Raw genomic sequence first — 14,710 nt, forward strand, 5'->3', positions numbered from 1 at the left:
AAGGCAAAGAATAAGCTTGCATTAGATGAGAAGTTCAGAAACTTGCTGTAATAAGCACAATTGCCATTTCTTCTAAAGAAATGTTTTAATTCTAACTGAGCCACAGTTTGCTGACTTCTGGTTAAAAGTTACCTCAGCAACCCCCAACACTCGAACCAAGCACAGTAGAAGGTAAAATATATGTTTAGTTATTAAGCATAGATTTAAATTTAAAAAAAAAATATTAGCATAATTAAGGTAAAATATCTAAAAATCAAGAAAGCTAAATAAACAAAATAAGGTATCTTTATAAAAACGGCACTGCAAATATCAGATGATGTTACAGTAAAGTGTAGTGACGATACAAATAAACTGTTAGGGATCATACAAAGCTCCTCTAGTCTAAGAATAAACATAGCATCAGTTAAGTTTAAGCCAGTATCAAGCAGCCCACGTGGACTTATTTTGTAATTTTGACTGTAAAACTACAAAATGCAGTTGACCCTGGTATTCGCAGGGGTTAGGAACCACAACCGCCCGCAAAGAACTGAGAACTGCAAATAATTGAGACGTGGAAAACTTCTTGGCACTACCACAGAAGCTAACATCCACAGTCTTCCTTATCTTCACCTCCTCCTCCTTGATGTACTGGGCGGTACTCTGTTCAACATGAAGGAAAATGAATGGCACTCCTATATTGGCTGCTTTGCAAACACCAGCCAATAGCGTGTCAAATCAAAAAATCTGTGAATAGGCGAATTTTCCCCAAATAATTTGGAGTTACTTTCCGCAGAAAAATCTGCGAATACTGAACTGCGTATAGATGGAGGTCGACTGCAGTCATCTTTCTGGAACCATTTGAATAAAAAGCACACACTGTAAAATCTAGGTTCCCCCGTCTGGTGTTCACACAGTACCTTATGAATGCTTTGTGCTACCATGATACACAGAATATCCCTGTAAAGGGCATCTTCTCGTCTTTCCCAAACTGTTTACATTTTGCCTTTAGAACAAGTGGTAAAGGAGTTTAGAAGGCTTGTAAAATGGTCCTGCTGCCAGACCGATGGTTTCAAAGAAAAATAAAAAAAGGTTAAACTGTTCAAATTTGTCTAAATAATGACCTGGGGGGAAAACAACTAATCTGTAGTTGCTAAATTAGTCTAATATTGTAGAAAATGCTGTTAAGGATGATGCATGTTGTAGTATTTGTGATGTGCTCATCTGGCCCATCTGGTCTCCCCAGATCTGTCTGTCAGAGAGGAAAGAGGAGCCTCCGGTCTGCAGACAGACAGATTAGTCCAAATTCAGCTGTTTTTGTTTTCCCTCCCTAAGGACTCTGGTTTGTCTGCTCTGTCTCTCTGTCTGCCTGCCTGCTGGGAGCCCACCTCCATCAAGGAGGGAGAGCAATAAACCCGGTGCTACGTCGGCTGCCCTCCAATGACACTGACTATAACTCATCTCTGTCCACGGTTCGTGATGAATCACATTCTCCTGTTTCCTCCAAAAATACACCCTCAATCAGAAAGGCTGCTAACCTTTCCTTCCTCTGTGAGAGAGGGGAACATTTTAAAATTTTGAAAGGTCAAGCGATGCCCTGGACGTACACGTCCATTGATGTCAGCAGCAGTTTCTATGGCAGCCGCTCGGACAGGAGTGGGAGTTTTACATTGGAGGAAGGATGGATTATTAGCATAGGCGGGGATTTGTCTCTGTCTGGCCAGGCACATCGTGAATGATCTCGTAGTGCCATGTTTGTGAAATACGACTGAGGAACAACATCTCTTGCTGCTCACTTCTTAATCTTCTTGTGTTTTTGTTTCTCTTCCTCCTCCCTTTACTATGTTCAAAAAGAAACCAGTTTGCCCAGCCCTTTATTTTGCAACTTAGCTTGTTAGCAGAATAATATATTAAAGCCAAGGCTCTGGAGGTCTGAATTTGAGTGATGCCTCAGGGTTGATTTAACATGTGGCAGACCGGAGCAGGCATTTCATTTGAGCGCAGGTGTGCGACTCAACGCTGCCTGCACAGCTCCAGCGTTTTGTTTTTTTTTCCTGGGGAATGACTCAGTGCAACGGCGACAAAACAAAAGCAGAGACGGGTGCTTAACGGGAGCGAGACAGCCAGTCAGCTTCTGCAACGTCAGCCCTGGCCCACCGGGGCAGCCGAGCCTCAGTGCTGTCATCAGATTTGTTGAATCAACCCAGCAGCCTGTATCGGAGGAGGGCAGGCAGAGCGTGGCGGTAGCTGTGATTTGACGAGGATGACTTGGAGAGGGGTGGTGGCAGCCGCTTTGCTCAGACGTTCGCAGGTTAGAGCCTGAGGCAAGCCAATGTCGGTCGGAAGACTTCCTTCCTCTGCCCACCGGTGGACATACTTAGACCTTATCTTTATGTATTAGCCATGGATTGGATGCAGTGGACTCTAATACCACCAGCGGCAGGCAGCGTCTGGCCTGCTGTTCCTCAGGAGTTGAGTGAAACGCTGACTCTGACCACCGCTCTGGGTTATAGCCTCTTAGCCTGTGAGACATGCATGCTGAACTGCCGCTTTGATCCTGTGAGTATTTCCAGCAGACACCAGGGGTTTATTAGCCTGGTTCCTGTCAAAACGATTTTTAGTTTGAGGAGTCTTGTTGTCGATTGAGACTTATGTACAACATGACTGATGAATGCTCGCCTTTCTGATTCTCAGCGTAGACCATTTCGAAGAGTCGAGAAGGCATTACAGAAACATTACAGTGAAACGAGGGGTTCTTTTCTTTTTTAAATGTGGGGTTTAAATTAGTTGATCGTAAAGCACATTTTGACCAGGAAAATGCTTAGACTTGAGTAAGTCGTGCTTACATGCACAGTCACCCAGCCGAAAGGCCAATTTTGAGCCAAGAGAAATCCCGGAAATAGAAACTTCTTTTCTGGGCAAGTGAATCTGTCATTTAAATGTCTTATTTTATACTTTCCCTGTATTTTTCTTTAGAGTAAGCAAAGGGAAAATTGTTGTAGAAGGCTTTGCAGTATTGGTATTCTCACAAACTGTAATGTGAGTTGAGACATGAAAGATTTTGTGAAGACTTTTTTTTTTAACCAAATTACTGTTTGCTATAATATGTCTGGCACATCCACAGTGTTTTATTGGCATATTTTGAAATGTACAGTTCATTGTGCTTATGAATATAAATAAGCAACCTATTTAAAACTGCCTTAAAAAGCAATACATGTGGGGAAAATCGGCTTCTACAGTCTTTGTGCACTTCTCTCTCTTTAGCACTGTTATATTAGCTCGTGTCACTGACAAAATGAGACCCCATAATGTGGGTCACTCATGATGGATTTTAATTGGGTAGAAGGCAAACCCTGATGATTTCCTTAGACACCATCTTGTTGAAATTTTTTATTTTTTTTCCCTTCCCTGTGACCTGGGTGGGTTGATGTCAGCTTGGCTCTTGTGATTGATTTGTAGCAGTTGCAGCGTTTCCTACAGATTCGGTCTTTGATGTTAGCTCATTTGCACTTACACAGGCACAACCATGCTTGCTTCAAATATTTAATTTACTCTGTGACAAATACTGAAGGAATATAATCAGATCAGAGTCTGTGATCACCTGGGTGGACTTCACTTCCACTCGTCTTTGCTGGTGCTGTTGTTCTAACTCTGCTGCGCAAACACGGTGAACTCAACAATATGGTGCATGAAGCAGTTTTCCACCTGCTGCTCTTCTGATTAGAGTGGCCTTCTAGCTCAGAGAGGATCTGCAAAGTGGACTACGGACTGTCGTAGCCAGCTTCAGTCCAACGCAATAGTTTGTTTGAGAGACGGAGAAAATGTCTCACAGGCCGCCACAGCAGGAATGTGGCCAGCGAACCAGAGAGTGGGGAAAAGCAAGACCAAACTTTAAGAATAAGAGTGAGAGGATAGTGGTTTATGTTTTTCATTCAGATGAGTGAACAAGGCAAACATTAGCATATGTGGCTGGTTGGACTACATAAAATCTGTATAGGAAACACTGCTTTGTTGGTGTTCTTTAAATTGCACGGATGAAACATAGGCCACATAAGTCTGTTAGCATGGTTTTAAATATACTTTCAGAACCTGTGAGGTGTATATTTACTAGTAAAAGACAATTCATCGATTACAGTCGTATGATTTATAGTCAAAGTTGATGCCCAAGAAGTTAATGTCATTTCTGATCTTTTTTTTAGTAACTACATATACTGATGTGGTGACATACATAAGCTGAAGTTGATTTCTCTAATCGGGCTCTGTTGTTTTGCAGGAATCTGCCAAGGTTTCGGACCTCAACCCCAATGCGAAAGCATGGGCCAACCACATGTTTAGCCTGGACCCCAGCGGGACTGCCGACACCACAACTGCTGCCCTGCAGCCATGGAAGGAAGGCTGCGATAGTTCGGCCGATCCCGGCCCAGAAGGTCATTGATGCACAAAAACTGGCTTCTTATATACTTAGAATCTGACTTTTGGCCACTATAGTGCAAAACAAAGTATAACTGCTCTCCATTTCAGATATATCGAAATAACGCAATACAGAGCATAGATAAGAACATAAAACGTTTCCTGTTTCTAAAACGGTTTATCAGTATAGCATTGAATCATTATTCAGCATTAACAGGAATTTTTCTGCCTATAAATGGTCTTTGTGGCTTATTGTGCATATAACCATGTTTGGTAAATGCATGGCTAAGGCAAAGAGACTGTGTTACCTGACTTAATAGAAGTCTGTGCATTTTTGTGACATTACTAGTGATTTAATAAACCAAAATCTAATTAATCTAACTCCACTTTTTAAACACGCCTTTAGCAGAAGGCCCAAACCCTTTTTATATGCAGGTAAACTCCTAATATGTTAGGCACCATATAAGACAGGGGGTGTCAGACTTGTTATAGATTATGGTCCTCTTTCAAACCCAGTGTTATTTCAAGCTAGGCTAACCTGTAAAACTATTGCATGTTCAACATAATTGCAAAATAATGTTGAACACGTCCCTAAACAGACAGAAGTACATTGTGAAAATATTTACGTGTGGCAGCACAGTGAGAAGTTGGCGGTTTGAGCCCAAGCAGAGCCCTTCTTTAGCATTTTCTTTAGCTAGTGTGGAGTTCAGGTGCAGGTTTGTAATTTCTCACGATTGGACATAGACAACGTAGTAATAGTGCTAGTATTTCATTGAAAAAAAAAAGGGATGATTAGACTTAGGCAGTCATTGGTGGGTGAGGTATTAACCGCAGGCTGCATGTTTGACACCCAGAATCTTAAATCTTAATCTTAAATATTAAAAAAAAACAACCAAAGTGCACAAAATTGTTCCAGAGAACGTAGCCGTTAAATACAAAATGATTCTGCGCTGCCTCTAGCACCATTCTTCTGGGCTGTAACAGAGATGAAATTGTGTTGCAAGATATTAACTGAAGTTCAAATAAGTTAACTGCAGTCTTGCATAACACCCATGTTGACCACAAGATGGTACATGGAGTAAGTGTAGTGTTCACCATGACACCAACATAATTCAAGCTAGTGTTCGCTCAGCATTCATATATTACTGTTGTATTTTGCTGACTTGTGCTGACTTGGGTAACTAATAGTTTTTACAAATTTACATTAATGAGAAGTAGTCCGTTTAATGCACGTTGGGCTGATCAGCTGCATGAAAACCTTCTGGTAAAACGCTGCCACCATGTGGTGAAAGTTTTCAATTTTCAGAGGGTCTTTACAAAAAGCACCTTTAAATTGTTGCAGGTAAATACTGGACCTGAAAAAGTGGAGAATTATAGGTTTTGGTGGTTGTGGCAGCATGAAGCAGGTGAACATAGCCAGCAGCTAATTTATTAATGTAATGCGGAGAAACTGAAAATAGTATACAGCTAATCTGAAGCTGAGGTGTAGAAAAGAAAGTGAAATGTTGGCATGTAGTCTGCTTGCTAAGTCTGTAATAATCGAGTAGTGACAAACGGCACAGTCTGGTGTAAAAAGCTGCTTTGTCCACTCTGGTTCCCTTTTCCCACCACACAGGAGACACCCCTTTAATCATTCATACTCAATCTAGAATGAGTTATGAATATTCCAGCTCCAGTCACCCGTCTTTCTTTGTAAATGACAGTAATCACTCGCTTCAATGTGCTGAGCCAAGTTTAGCCACAGAGGCAACAAGGACATGGTGGTGAAACAGAAATTATTGATTAGTCTCAGTTTGACGCGCACTGACGTCCTGGCCTACTTCATCTTCCACGTCCGCAAAGACATTTATGGAAAATTTATTACAGAGCACTGCTGATTTAATGCAGTTGGGCCATGCATGTAGTGGTCTGTGACGGAAAATTCACACCACGCCTGCAGTGGTAACAGTGATTTAGTCATGATACTGGCTGGTTCCTCTAATGTCCCCATTCACTGTCAGTATGCTAAACCATTACATGCACATGGAAGCTTATTCTGATTCCTTTGTCGACAAACAAAGACGGACTATTAAAGGTTATGAATTTAAGCCACTTATTATCATTCAACAGCCCTCCTGTCACCTGTTTTTCCTTTTACTTTCATATTGACTTCAAACTTGGGTCCTTCATTTACTGTGGACCCATTGTTTAAACAAAACAAAAAACAACCTGAAAGTTATATGGCAGATGATGAAAAACAGGAACTTATTTTATTTAATGGTTCATCTTTTACTTACTGACCTTGGTGCTGCGTTTCAGACTGTAGGCGATGCCTTTCTCACTTAGAAGGCCGTGAAATGGAAAAAATGAAAATGTAGTTAAAAATTAAAAACGTATGTGCTACGTATCAGCAGTAATGGTTTAGTTAGGGGTTCCCATTCTGTCCCACAGGCCCAATGTTTGACACTCATGGGTTAGCAGTTTTTCTGATGTTTGAGTATTCACCATTATGTTTCACACTTGCCTGATGTGGACGTGACTTCAAAAGTAAAGGTCAAGATTTTCAAATATTCAAATTTGGGGTGGGTGTCATTCGTTGCCTAGACGATGAAACGGTGCTTTCCCCATTATAATCGTTCATATTTTATTAATAAATAACAGCATGGTTTCTGAGACTGCTGGGAGTGATGTGCTAAATTAAGACAGATGACACTCACAGAAGCAGCGTGTGAACGTATTTAGCAAAGGCATGTGGACTCGTAGGCTCCTTCACAAGACCCTTGTCTGGAGGACTCGATCACTTGTCGCTTCTAGTTAGCCACATCTGTGTTTATTTTCACTTTTGCGGTGTGCTTTGTGCTGAAGTTTGAAAGAGTAAGCAGGTCTGAGGATTTGAACAGACGTCCCACAGGCCTAGAGACTGTTTAGTGACCTCATCACAGCTTCCGGCCACTAGAGAATGTGATCCTCAACCAGTTAGCGAGTGGTTGCTGGAGATTGACCATTTAAAAATGGTAATAAATGCTGTTGCAAAACCACCTTGTGATTGTTTTGGTTGCCAGCAGGTTGCTGAAATCACCTGTAGTTTCCATGGAAAACACAAACTTGTCTGGAAATACTTAGATTTTCCTCACCAAGCTTTACTGAAACTTGAAAAGTGGAAAGTAATTGGAAACGTTTCCCTTTAAAGTAAAAGTTGTGCCTCACCAGTACAGCCACCAAGTTCAAAGGATGCAACGTTTACTGAACCTCCCACGGATTACTTCCAATCAGAGAGTTCACTCTCTTAAAAGATTTACTTTTTTATTTTTATCTGTGAAGTGGCCTTTGTGCTGTGCTGTTATGGTCGCTGTTATGCTCCTGCCAAGTCTTTTGTGTTTGAAACGAATCTAAAAGATAAAACGAACCATTTCCCACGGGGGACACGGCTCTGAGTAGATGAACTGTTTTCAGTTTAAGTCACTGTACCGTTCAGTCATGTGCAGAGTATTTCCATAGAGCACCCTGAAGAGAGTTTAGCCAGACCTTAAGGAAAATTGCCGGCACTGTGATTTGATGGAGGTTGCTTAAAACCCTCAAACACAAATTAAGAGGAAAATGCTCTTGAATACGATGGCATTACTAGTCCCACACTGTTTAACCCAGTATTAAAATTTGTCCCAATACTGTTTTAATAAATGGTTATGTGCTTAATTACCTGAATGTAATTTTTCTCTGGTTTTAGTATATTATCATGTTTCATTCTGTTCTGGCACATCTCTCCTTTGTGATCTGTTTTCATTTTAATTTGCTGTTGACTCGACATTGCCTTCATACCCACTTTGTTTTTAATTCAGTGTAAATGAAATCCACAGCACTAATTCTCAGGATTTATTGCTAGGCTTATTGCTATGCTACAGCCAGAAATGGTGTTTGTCTGTAGCACAAAATATACAGTTTCTTTCTTGGTACAGTTTATTTGAGAAACATTTCCAGTAAATGTATTTATCATTGCATAATGGACCAAAAAAACACTTGTTAGTACTGTTATTAGTACAATATTACCAGTAGTGCAATATTTACATTTATGTTAAGATGGATCATTTGTTTTAAAGGCAATACTTGTTTTGTTTAGATGTAATTAGTGCTGTAGAAAAGGTTTTATTTTGGAATTACATTAGTTTTTTGCCCAGCCTTTAATGATTCATAATTATTCATTATTTAAGTTGCTCACATTATCATTGTGTATTTCTATAAGATCTGTTGTGCTCTAAAAGGAAAAGAGCGTTCAGAATGATGGTCTTTGCATCTTAATCAGGAAAAGGCTGAGTTTATGTGCCAGGCCAGATGCTTCAGATTGCCTCTGGTAATAATGTCCATTTGTCATTGCACAGGTGTATTGTTGCTGAACTGGGACAAGGTTGGAAATTCGGCACTTAGAACTTAAAAAGGACACTGCTCTCAATTCACATTGGAGCTGTTTTCTTGCTTTTCCTTATCTTCTGCTATATATGTTCATATTAATCAAATCAAATTTTCAAATGATGAGAGCATCTGTCATGTAAACAGTGTGAGCCAAACACTCAGACTGATCTAAATACTGAGTATCTACTCTGTATGATATCACCCCCACCCACCTGCTGTTCACACCTTCTGTAGCTGGAGGGGCAGCCAATCAGAACCAACACAGTTTAAAGGTAGGGTGTCCTTAAATGGCTGGTTTTAGAGGTTGAGCTGAGGGGCTGGATCAAGGCCCAGTTTAAGATTCCAATAAACTAATTTGAACTACAAACCATGTAAAATAAATAAATAAATAAATAAAAATAACTACTATTATGCTCATAGCCCCCCTTTTAAACATCTGGTGATATTCTTATGCCTTTAATCATTATCATAATGCCCATTGTTGATTGTCACAGGCTATGAAGCCAGTGAAGACAAGGCTTACAAGGAGCCCCTTCTAACCGACCCAGATGAGCCTCCACCGGTACCAGTAATGCTGGCTGAGCCAGCCGCCGTCACTCTGGAGTGCTCCGAGTCAGCCTACACAGAATACCCCAAGCCTGGGCAGCCAGGGCACACAGGTGGGCTGGTTAGTGATTGGTTGTTAGTCAGAGGAGGCTCTGAAGTAGTTGTGTATCAGCGGTGTTTATCCACATGTCTACACATGGATACTTTTGTGCTGATTTTTGATGGGGCGGCGTGGACACCCAAGTTTGTAAACAAAGTAACTTGACGATGTCCACATTTATACCACAGGCACGGCTATTAGAAGGCTTTTAAGGATTTTAAGTGTGTTGGCCTCGTCAATCACACGGGGATCTAAATAAGTTTGATTTCACCTGATCTTGGATAACTCAAGGTTAGAATGAACTACAACCAAACACAGTCGGCTAATGTGGTCGAATATTAAGGGACAGTCTGTCCTCGGGCAGTAGATTTATTTTTGAAGGAGAACAGTGACCGCTTGAGAGGTATTTGTTTTATGTGTTATTTATTGCATCATTAAAATGTCATTGACCTGTTCCAGACACGATCTGCTATGAGACATTTATCTTTTTAAGTGCCCTCTGCTTGAAAGAAGTGTTGACAAAAACAACGAGGCTAAGGGAGGAATGGGTGGTATTAAGATGACTGTGATTATACAACCGTGTAGGAGTAGGTTTCTTAGCGCCCGTGCCATTGCTTCCAACACATTAAATTAGCTTGCATGAGTATTTGCTGTGTGTAAATACGACACTTGGTGCTTTTCTTCTTTCTTTTTTTCCTTCTCCATATTTTACAACCCTCTCCACCCACATCCCATTTCATTGTCTGGATAGTGTTTAGAGGATTAGACATAAGCTTAGTTGCTCCTTATTTTACCAAAATCTTTATCCTCTATCAACAGGCAGTGATCCCCAGCCTGACAACCCCCAGGAGGGCTTGAGGGAGCACCTGAAGAAGACCCTGGAGTTCTGTCTTTCCCGGTGAGCCAGTAGCTTCATATCACAGTGCAGCCCAGAATTGTATGCTTTTCTTTGAATGTAGGGACATCTCCTTCACTAAGCCTCGAACTATCCATGAGAAACTGGCGTACTGTGCTGAAATCTCAGCCCATCTACTTCAATCATTGCTCAGCAGCTGTTTCATACTTGCTAATGGAGAAAAGCACTTAGATTAAGATCTGGAAGGAAAAACATCTACTTGAAAGTGATTAACACAATGACTTGTGGATGACTGTGTGCAGTCCACTCATGTGTTATTCTGCCTCCTTGAATCCTGTGGTTCCTGATTGGTATAATCAGCACATTAGGCTCAAATAATACTTTCTGTGGCAGTGAAACCTCAGGCGTCCACAGTAGCCTTCATGACGTAAATGTTGTCATCTGCCTGTGCTCCCAAGGGTCTGCATCTGTGCACTCCCCAACTATGACTGTTGGCTGGCTGCACGTGTGAACACGACCTGAAACCCACTGTACCATAAACAAAAATGTTTCTGCTCTATGCTTGCTCTCATATGCTATTAGTTTTCTCTTGGTTTACTCCCAGGGCCCAAATTTTATTTTGTTTTGGGCATCAAGACAAAATCCAGACTTTTAATATGTGGTTTGTTTATTTGCATTTGTGTGTATTTGTTCTACTAGAGAATTTAAGATCGTCTCGAACAACGGTGACTGCCCATGAGATTGCTTTTAAAGTACAACATGGGGCTTTAAACCATAATGAGCCTTGTGCAGTGTCCAGCTACAGGCGCAGTGTGCATTTATACTTGCTCATGGGAGGGGGGATTGTACTGCTGCAAATCTTAACCAAATACCCATCTCATATTATAGTTCTCTTTATTAGTGGTATTAGTAGTAGTAATCTGAAAGCTAAAGGTTAAAAATGAATCCGCCTTCCTCTGTAGACTCGGACATCTCTGCTAGTAAGAGAGGGGACGGCTGCTTTCAGCCGGAGGCAAAGTTTACAAGAAATCTTCTTAATTTAGAAAATTAAGCAAGATGGGGCTTTTTTCTTTCTACCTTCCTTGTTTAAAACAAGCCTGTGACCAATGATGTTTAAGCTTTTTGACCATGACTTTTAGGTTTTGATTACATTTACAGTGACGGCGTTAACAAGGGCTGCTGTTAATTCTAGGAAAACATTTTCTCCCACTCCAACTGGGTCGTAGCACTGCCTCCTAATTGTGTGGATTTTGTGTGTTTCAACCTTTTTGTTGGAGGGACACTTAAGCTCTGTGGGTTGAATGTTGTAACACTGCTCATTCGGACTGTCACAAACTGGGCCACACACTCATTCCAATTAAGGCTTATTAAAGTAAAATAACCATAAAAGAGAAGACTTAAACAGTGGTGGGTGAAGTCAGTATGGTCAGTGGTGTGAATGTCATATTGTATGACGCAACAAAACAAAACAAACGGCCGACAAGATCCAAAAGTGGTGTCTCAGGGTGCCTTCGTGGAGCATTTGTACACTGAATCAGCTGTGTGTGTGTCCGTCCGTCCGTCCGTCCGTCCGTCCGTCCGTCCGTCCGTACAGGGTTCATGGGAATTCTGCTTTTTTATTCCCCCTCTCTCTTTGTCAGAGTAAATTAATATTTTCGGTCGTACTGGGAGGTGTGATGGTAATTATATATGTTCCAACATCATTGTTCATGCGCTAAAAGAATTATTAAATCCATCAATAATTAAATGTGTGTGTGCAGCTAGTGTACTGGAAGACTATGTATTGTTTTTGATACCGATCAGGCCTCTTCTCTCTCTCTCTCTCCCTTTGGGTGTGGGCGTCAGGCGTAGTCTGAATGAAAGCCTTATTTCATACTTTTGAATGCCTCTGCGGTGGTGGTGGCTTAGCTGCTGATTTGAAAGGAACTGAGGCCTTGAAAAATTCATTTCATTTTCTCCTCTCTGTGAACTTGGAACAAGCCAACAACAATAGCATACTGTTAGCTTCTCCAAAACTACAGTGGAAGTTAAAAGAAAAAAAAACCCCAAAACTGATCAGATATGAAAACAAGAAGCTATAGAAACCAAAAGACTACTGCTGGGTTACAAAATACTGGACCATACACACCTACAGTGCATTCTTTTGAGAAAAATCTCACAGTTGCAAAAGCAAAGCAGCCAAATGTGCAACAGCTGTAAACTGAAGGAGTTTCAAAAGGTGCACTTGTTACCAGAAGAGCAGCGATTCAGATGCAGTGTCACCCTCAGCAAAGCTGATGTTTATTACACGTGTAAGAGTCGCTCTTATTTAAGAGCAGCTGTGGGTGCTAATCACAGAATTGTTTATCAGAGAAAATGAAGTTTGTTTTCACTGCTGCACCTTTTGCCACCTACACCATGAAAGTCTAACTAACCTCTCCTGTCTGCGTCTCCGTTTGGCAGGGAGAATCTGGCCAGTGACATGTACCTCATCTCCCAAATGGACAGTGACCAATATGTGCCAATTGTGACGGTGGCCAACCTGGACCACATCAAAAAGCTCAGCACGGACGTGGAGCTGATTGTGGACATCTTACGATGTGAGCGACATGCTTTCAAAGTCACAGTTTTATGCACCAGTTATTTTTCTTGGAGTTCAATCAGAACTCGTCATTGTGCTTGTTTACCTGAACGAGCTGCATGTCAAGAAAACCTTATCAGAGTGAATTTCTATCAGCATGTGGTTGGAGTTGATTTCCCAGGAGAGGTCGTTAAAGTGCATCCAGCAGAGTCTTACCTACTTGTGTTTGATTTGTGCTCGTACTTAGTTTACTGCTTAAATTAATCCTTTCTAGCTTGGAGGCCTTTTTATTTAATGGCTCATTGATCTGTACACTGCCAAGAGTTTTATATTTGAATTTAATCAGGTTACTGTAAATAAACCATCATGTAATTACGCTGCGATTAGGCTTTTTGCATTAATATTTTTTTCTGAAGATGTTCAAGTATGAAACTGCTTGTAATTTACAGATCACCCGTTTGGCCAGTTTCAGGTCCTGCATCCATGATTAGAAATTTTACATATTTATCTATGTTATACAAAGCCTGAGTGCAGCCCCCGTCCATCCTGTCTGAAACAGTCTCTTTTAGCTCCCTTCCCCTGCATTTAAGACAACTTTTTTCCTGATTGGCTGCTCCTCACAAACAGGTGGATGGGGCTGCTGTGCCCAAAGCTCCAGCTATGAGATCATAGCTGGAGCTTTGGGCGCATAGGAGTTAAATACTCTGACCTCATCATTTTAGACTTTGTTCATATTTAATATGAGACTGTTGTACACTCTGGTGTGTGTGTGAGTGTCTGTCATAGAAAATAAGAGTAAAACTGCAAGATTAGTCAGTATTTAATTTGCATTATTTTTTTCCAGCATATTTGAGTCCTCGTAATTTTGTGAATACAGGAGGTACCCACATGAAATTCAGAGCCTGAAAAGCACTTTTAATATCTGTTACACACAGAGTCTAGTCACATCTGCACATGTTAAAATAGAAGTCTGTTAGAGGAGTCGTGCACCAAAATGCATCCAGAAAGTAGATTTGTGGTCTGACTGTTTTGGACCAGTGGCCAAAACAGTGGATATCAGCCTTTAAGTTCACAGAAAAGAAAAAGAAAATCTTCAGAAACAGATTGACAGATCACACAGAATTTCAGCCCACCTGTGAGTTCCTTCAGGACACATAACCAGGAAACGTTTCATAGTTTGAAGGTGAACATTTTGCAAGGTTTCATTAGATCTGTGAAAGTTATTGTACGTAATAAACTAGCTGATTATGAAGGGCTTATTAGGTGGGATGTACTGATTGATCCTTCCTGAAATGGCCCATAACACCTTTTCTTTATGGCTTCCTGCAGCTTTGCCATTGGTCCAGGTGGATGAGAAGGGGGAAAAGGTGCGACCCAATCAGAACCGCTGCATCGTGATCCTCAGAGAGGTTCCAGAGAGCACGCCCATAGAGGTCAGTGCCGAAACAGGATGTCCAATTACACGTCTGTCATTTGACGCTACTGTCATGAGTCAACAAACACTAGAAGCATTATTATTCCATGGAAATGGCTCACGCCTAGAACACAAGCATAGCTTATGTACACTGTAGACGCCAGTCTGGTCTGGGTGTCTGATTGATAGTTTGCCTTTATGGTCTGTTCACATTTGTTTAGAAGGTCTTCTATTTACAGTCCCAGTAGTTAAACTGGGATTGTAAATAGAAATGCAAGTAGATAAATGTTTGCTTTTAGTTAATTAAATTTAGTTCTTCTTTAATATTTTACTCATTTCTGAATTCAGGGGAAATATTCTGCTAATGAAGTTCAAACATGGATGAAGTCGACAGACTCTGAATTATTTAATGTTTCTGTTAGGATGCATAACTTAATATAGTGAATTCTTATGCCTCAGTCACCA

At 40.9% G+C, this 14,710-nt stretch overlaps 1 protein-coding gene across 3 annotated transcripts in view; it reads left to right on the forward strand.

The window, feature by feature from the left end:
• The window catches only part of larp4b (La ribonucleoprotein 4B), a 53,952-nt gene that overhangs the window by 21,756 nt on the left and 17,486 nt on the right, over positions 1–14,710 (forward strand). For 2 of the 3 annotated variants that reach the window (XM_086271613.1, XM_086271614.1), the window contains exons 3-7: positions 4,250–4,403; positions 9,264–9,428; positions 10,235–10,313; positions 12,714–12,850; positions 14,161–14,264. In XM_086271613.1, the coding sequence (XP_086127739.1) occupies positions 4,250–4,403; positions 9,264–9,428; positions 10,235–10,313; positions 12,714–12,850; positions 14,161–14,264 (639 nt within the window). The remainder of the gene's footprint in view (positions 1–4,249; positions 4,404–9,263; positions 9,429–10,234; positions 10,314–12,713; positions 12,851–14,160; positions 14,265–14,710) is intronic. The other variant, XM_086271615.1, reaches the window with a different exon arrangement.

Source organism: Aulonocara sp. 'chitande type north' Nkhata Bay, linkage group LG18, assembly GCF_057382095.1.
Source record: "Aulonocara sp. 'chitande type north' Nkhata Bay isolate Kocher_YH1m ecotype deep benthic linkage group LG18, A_spYH_male_GT1.1, whole genome shotgun sequence".
Lineage (NCBI taxonomy): Eukaryota > Metazoa > Chordata > Actinopteri > Cichliformes > Cichlidae > Aulonocara > Aulonocara sp. 'chitande type north' Nkhata Bay.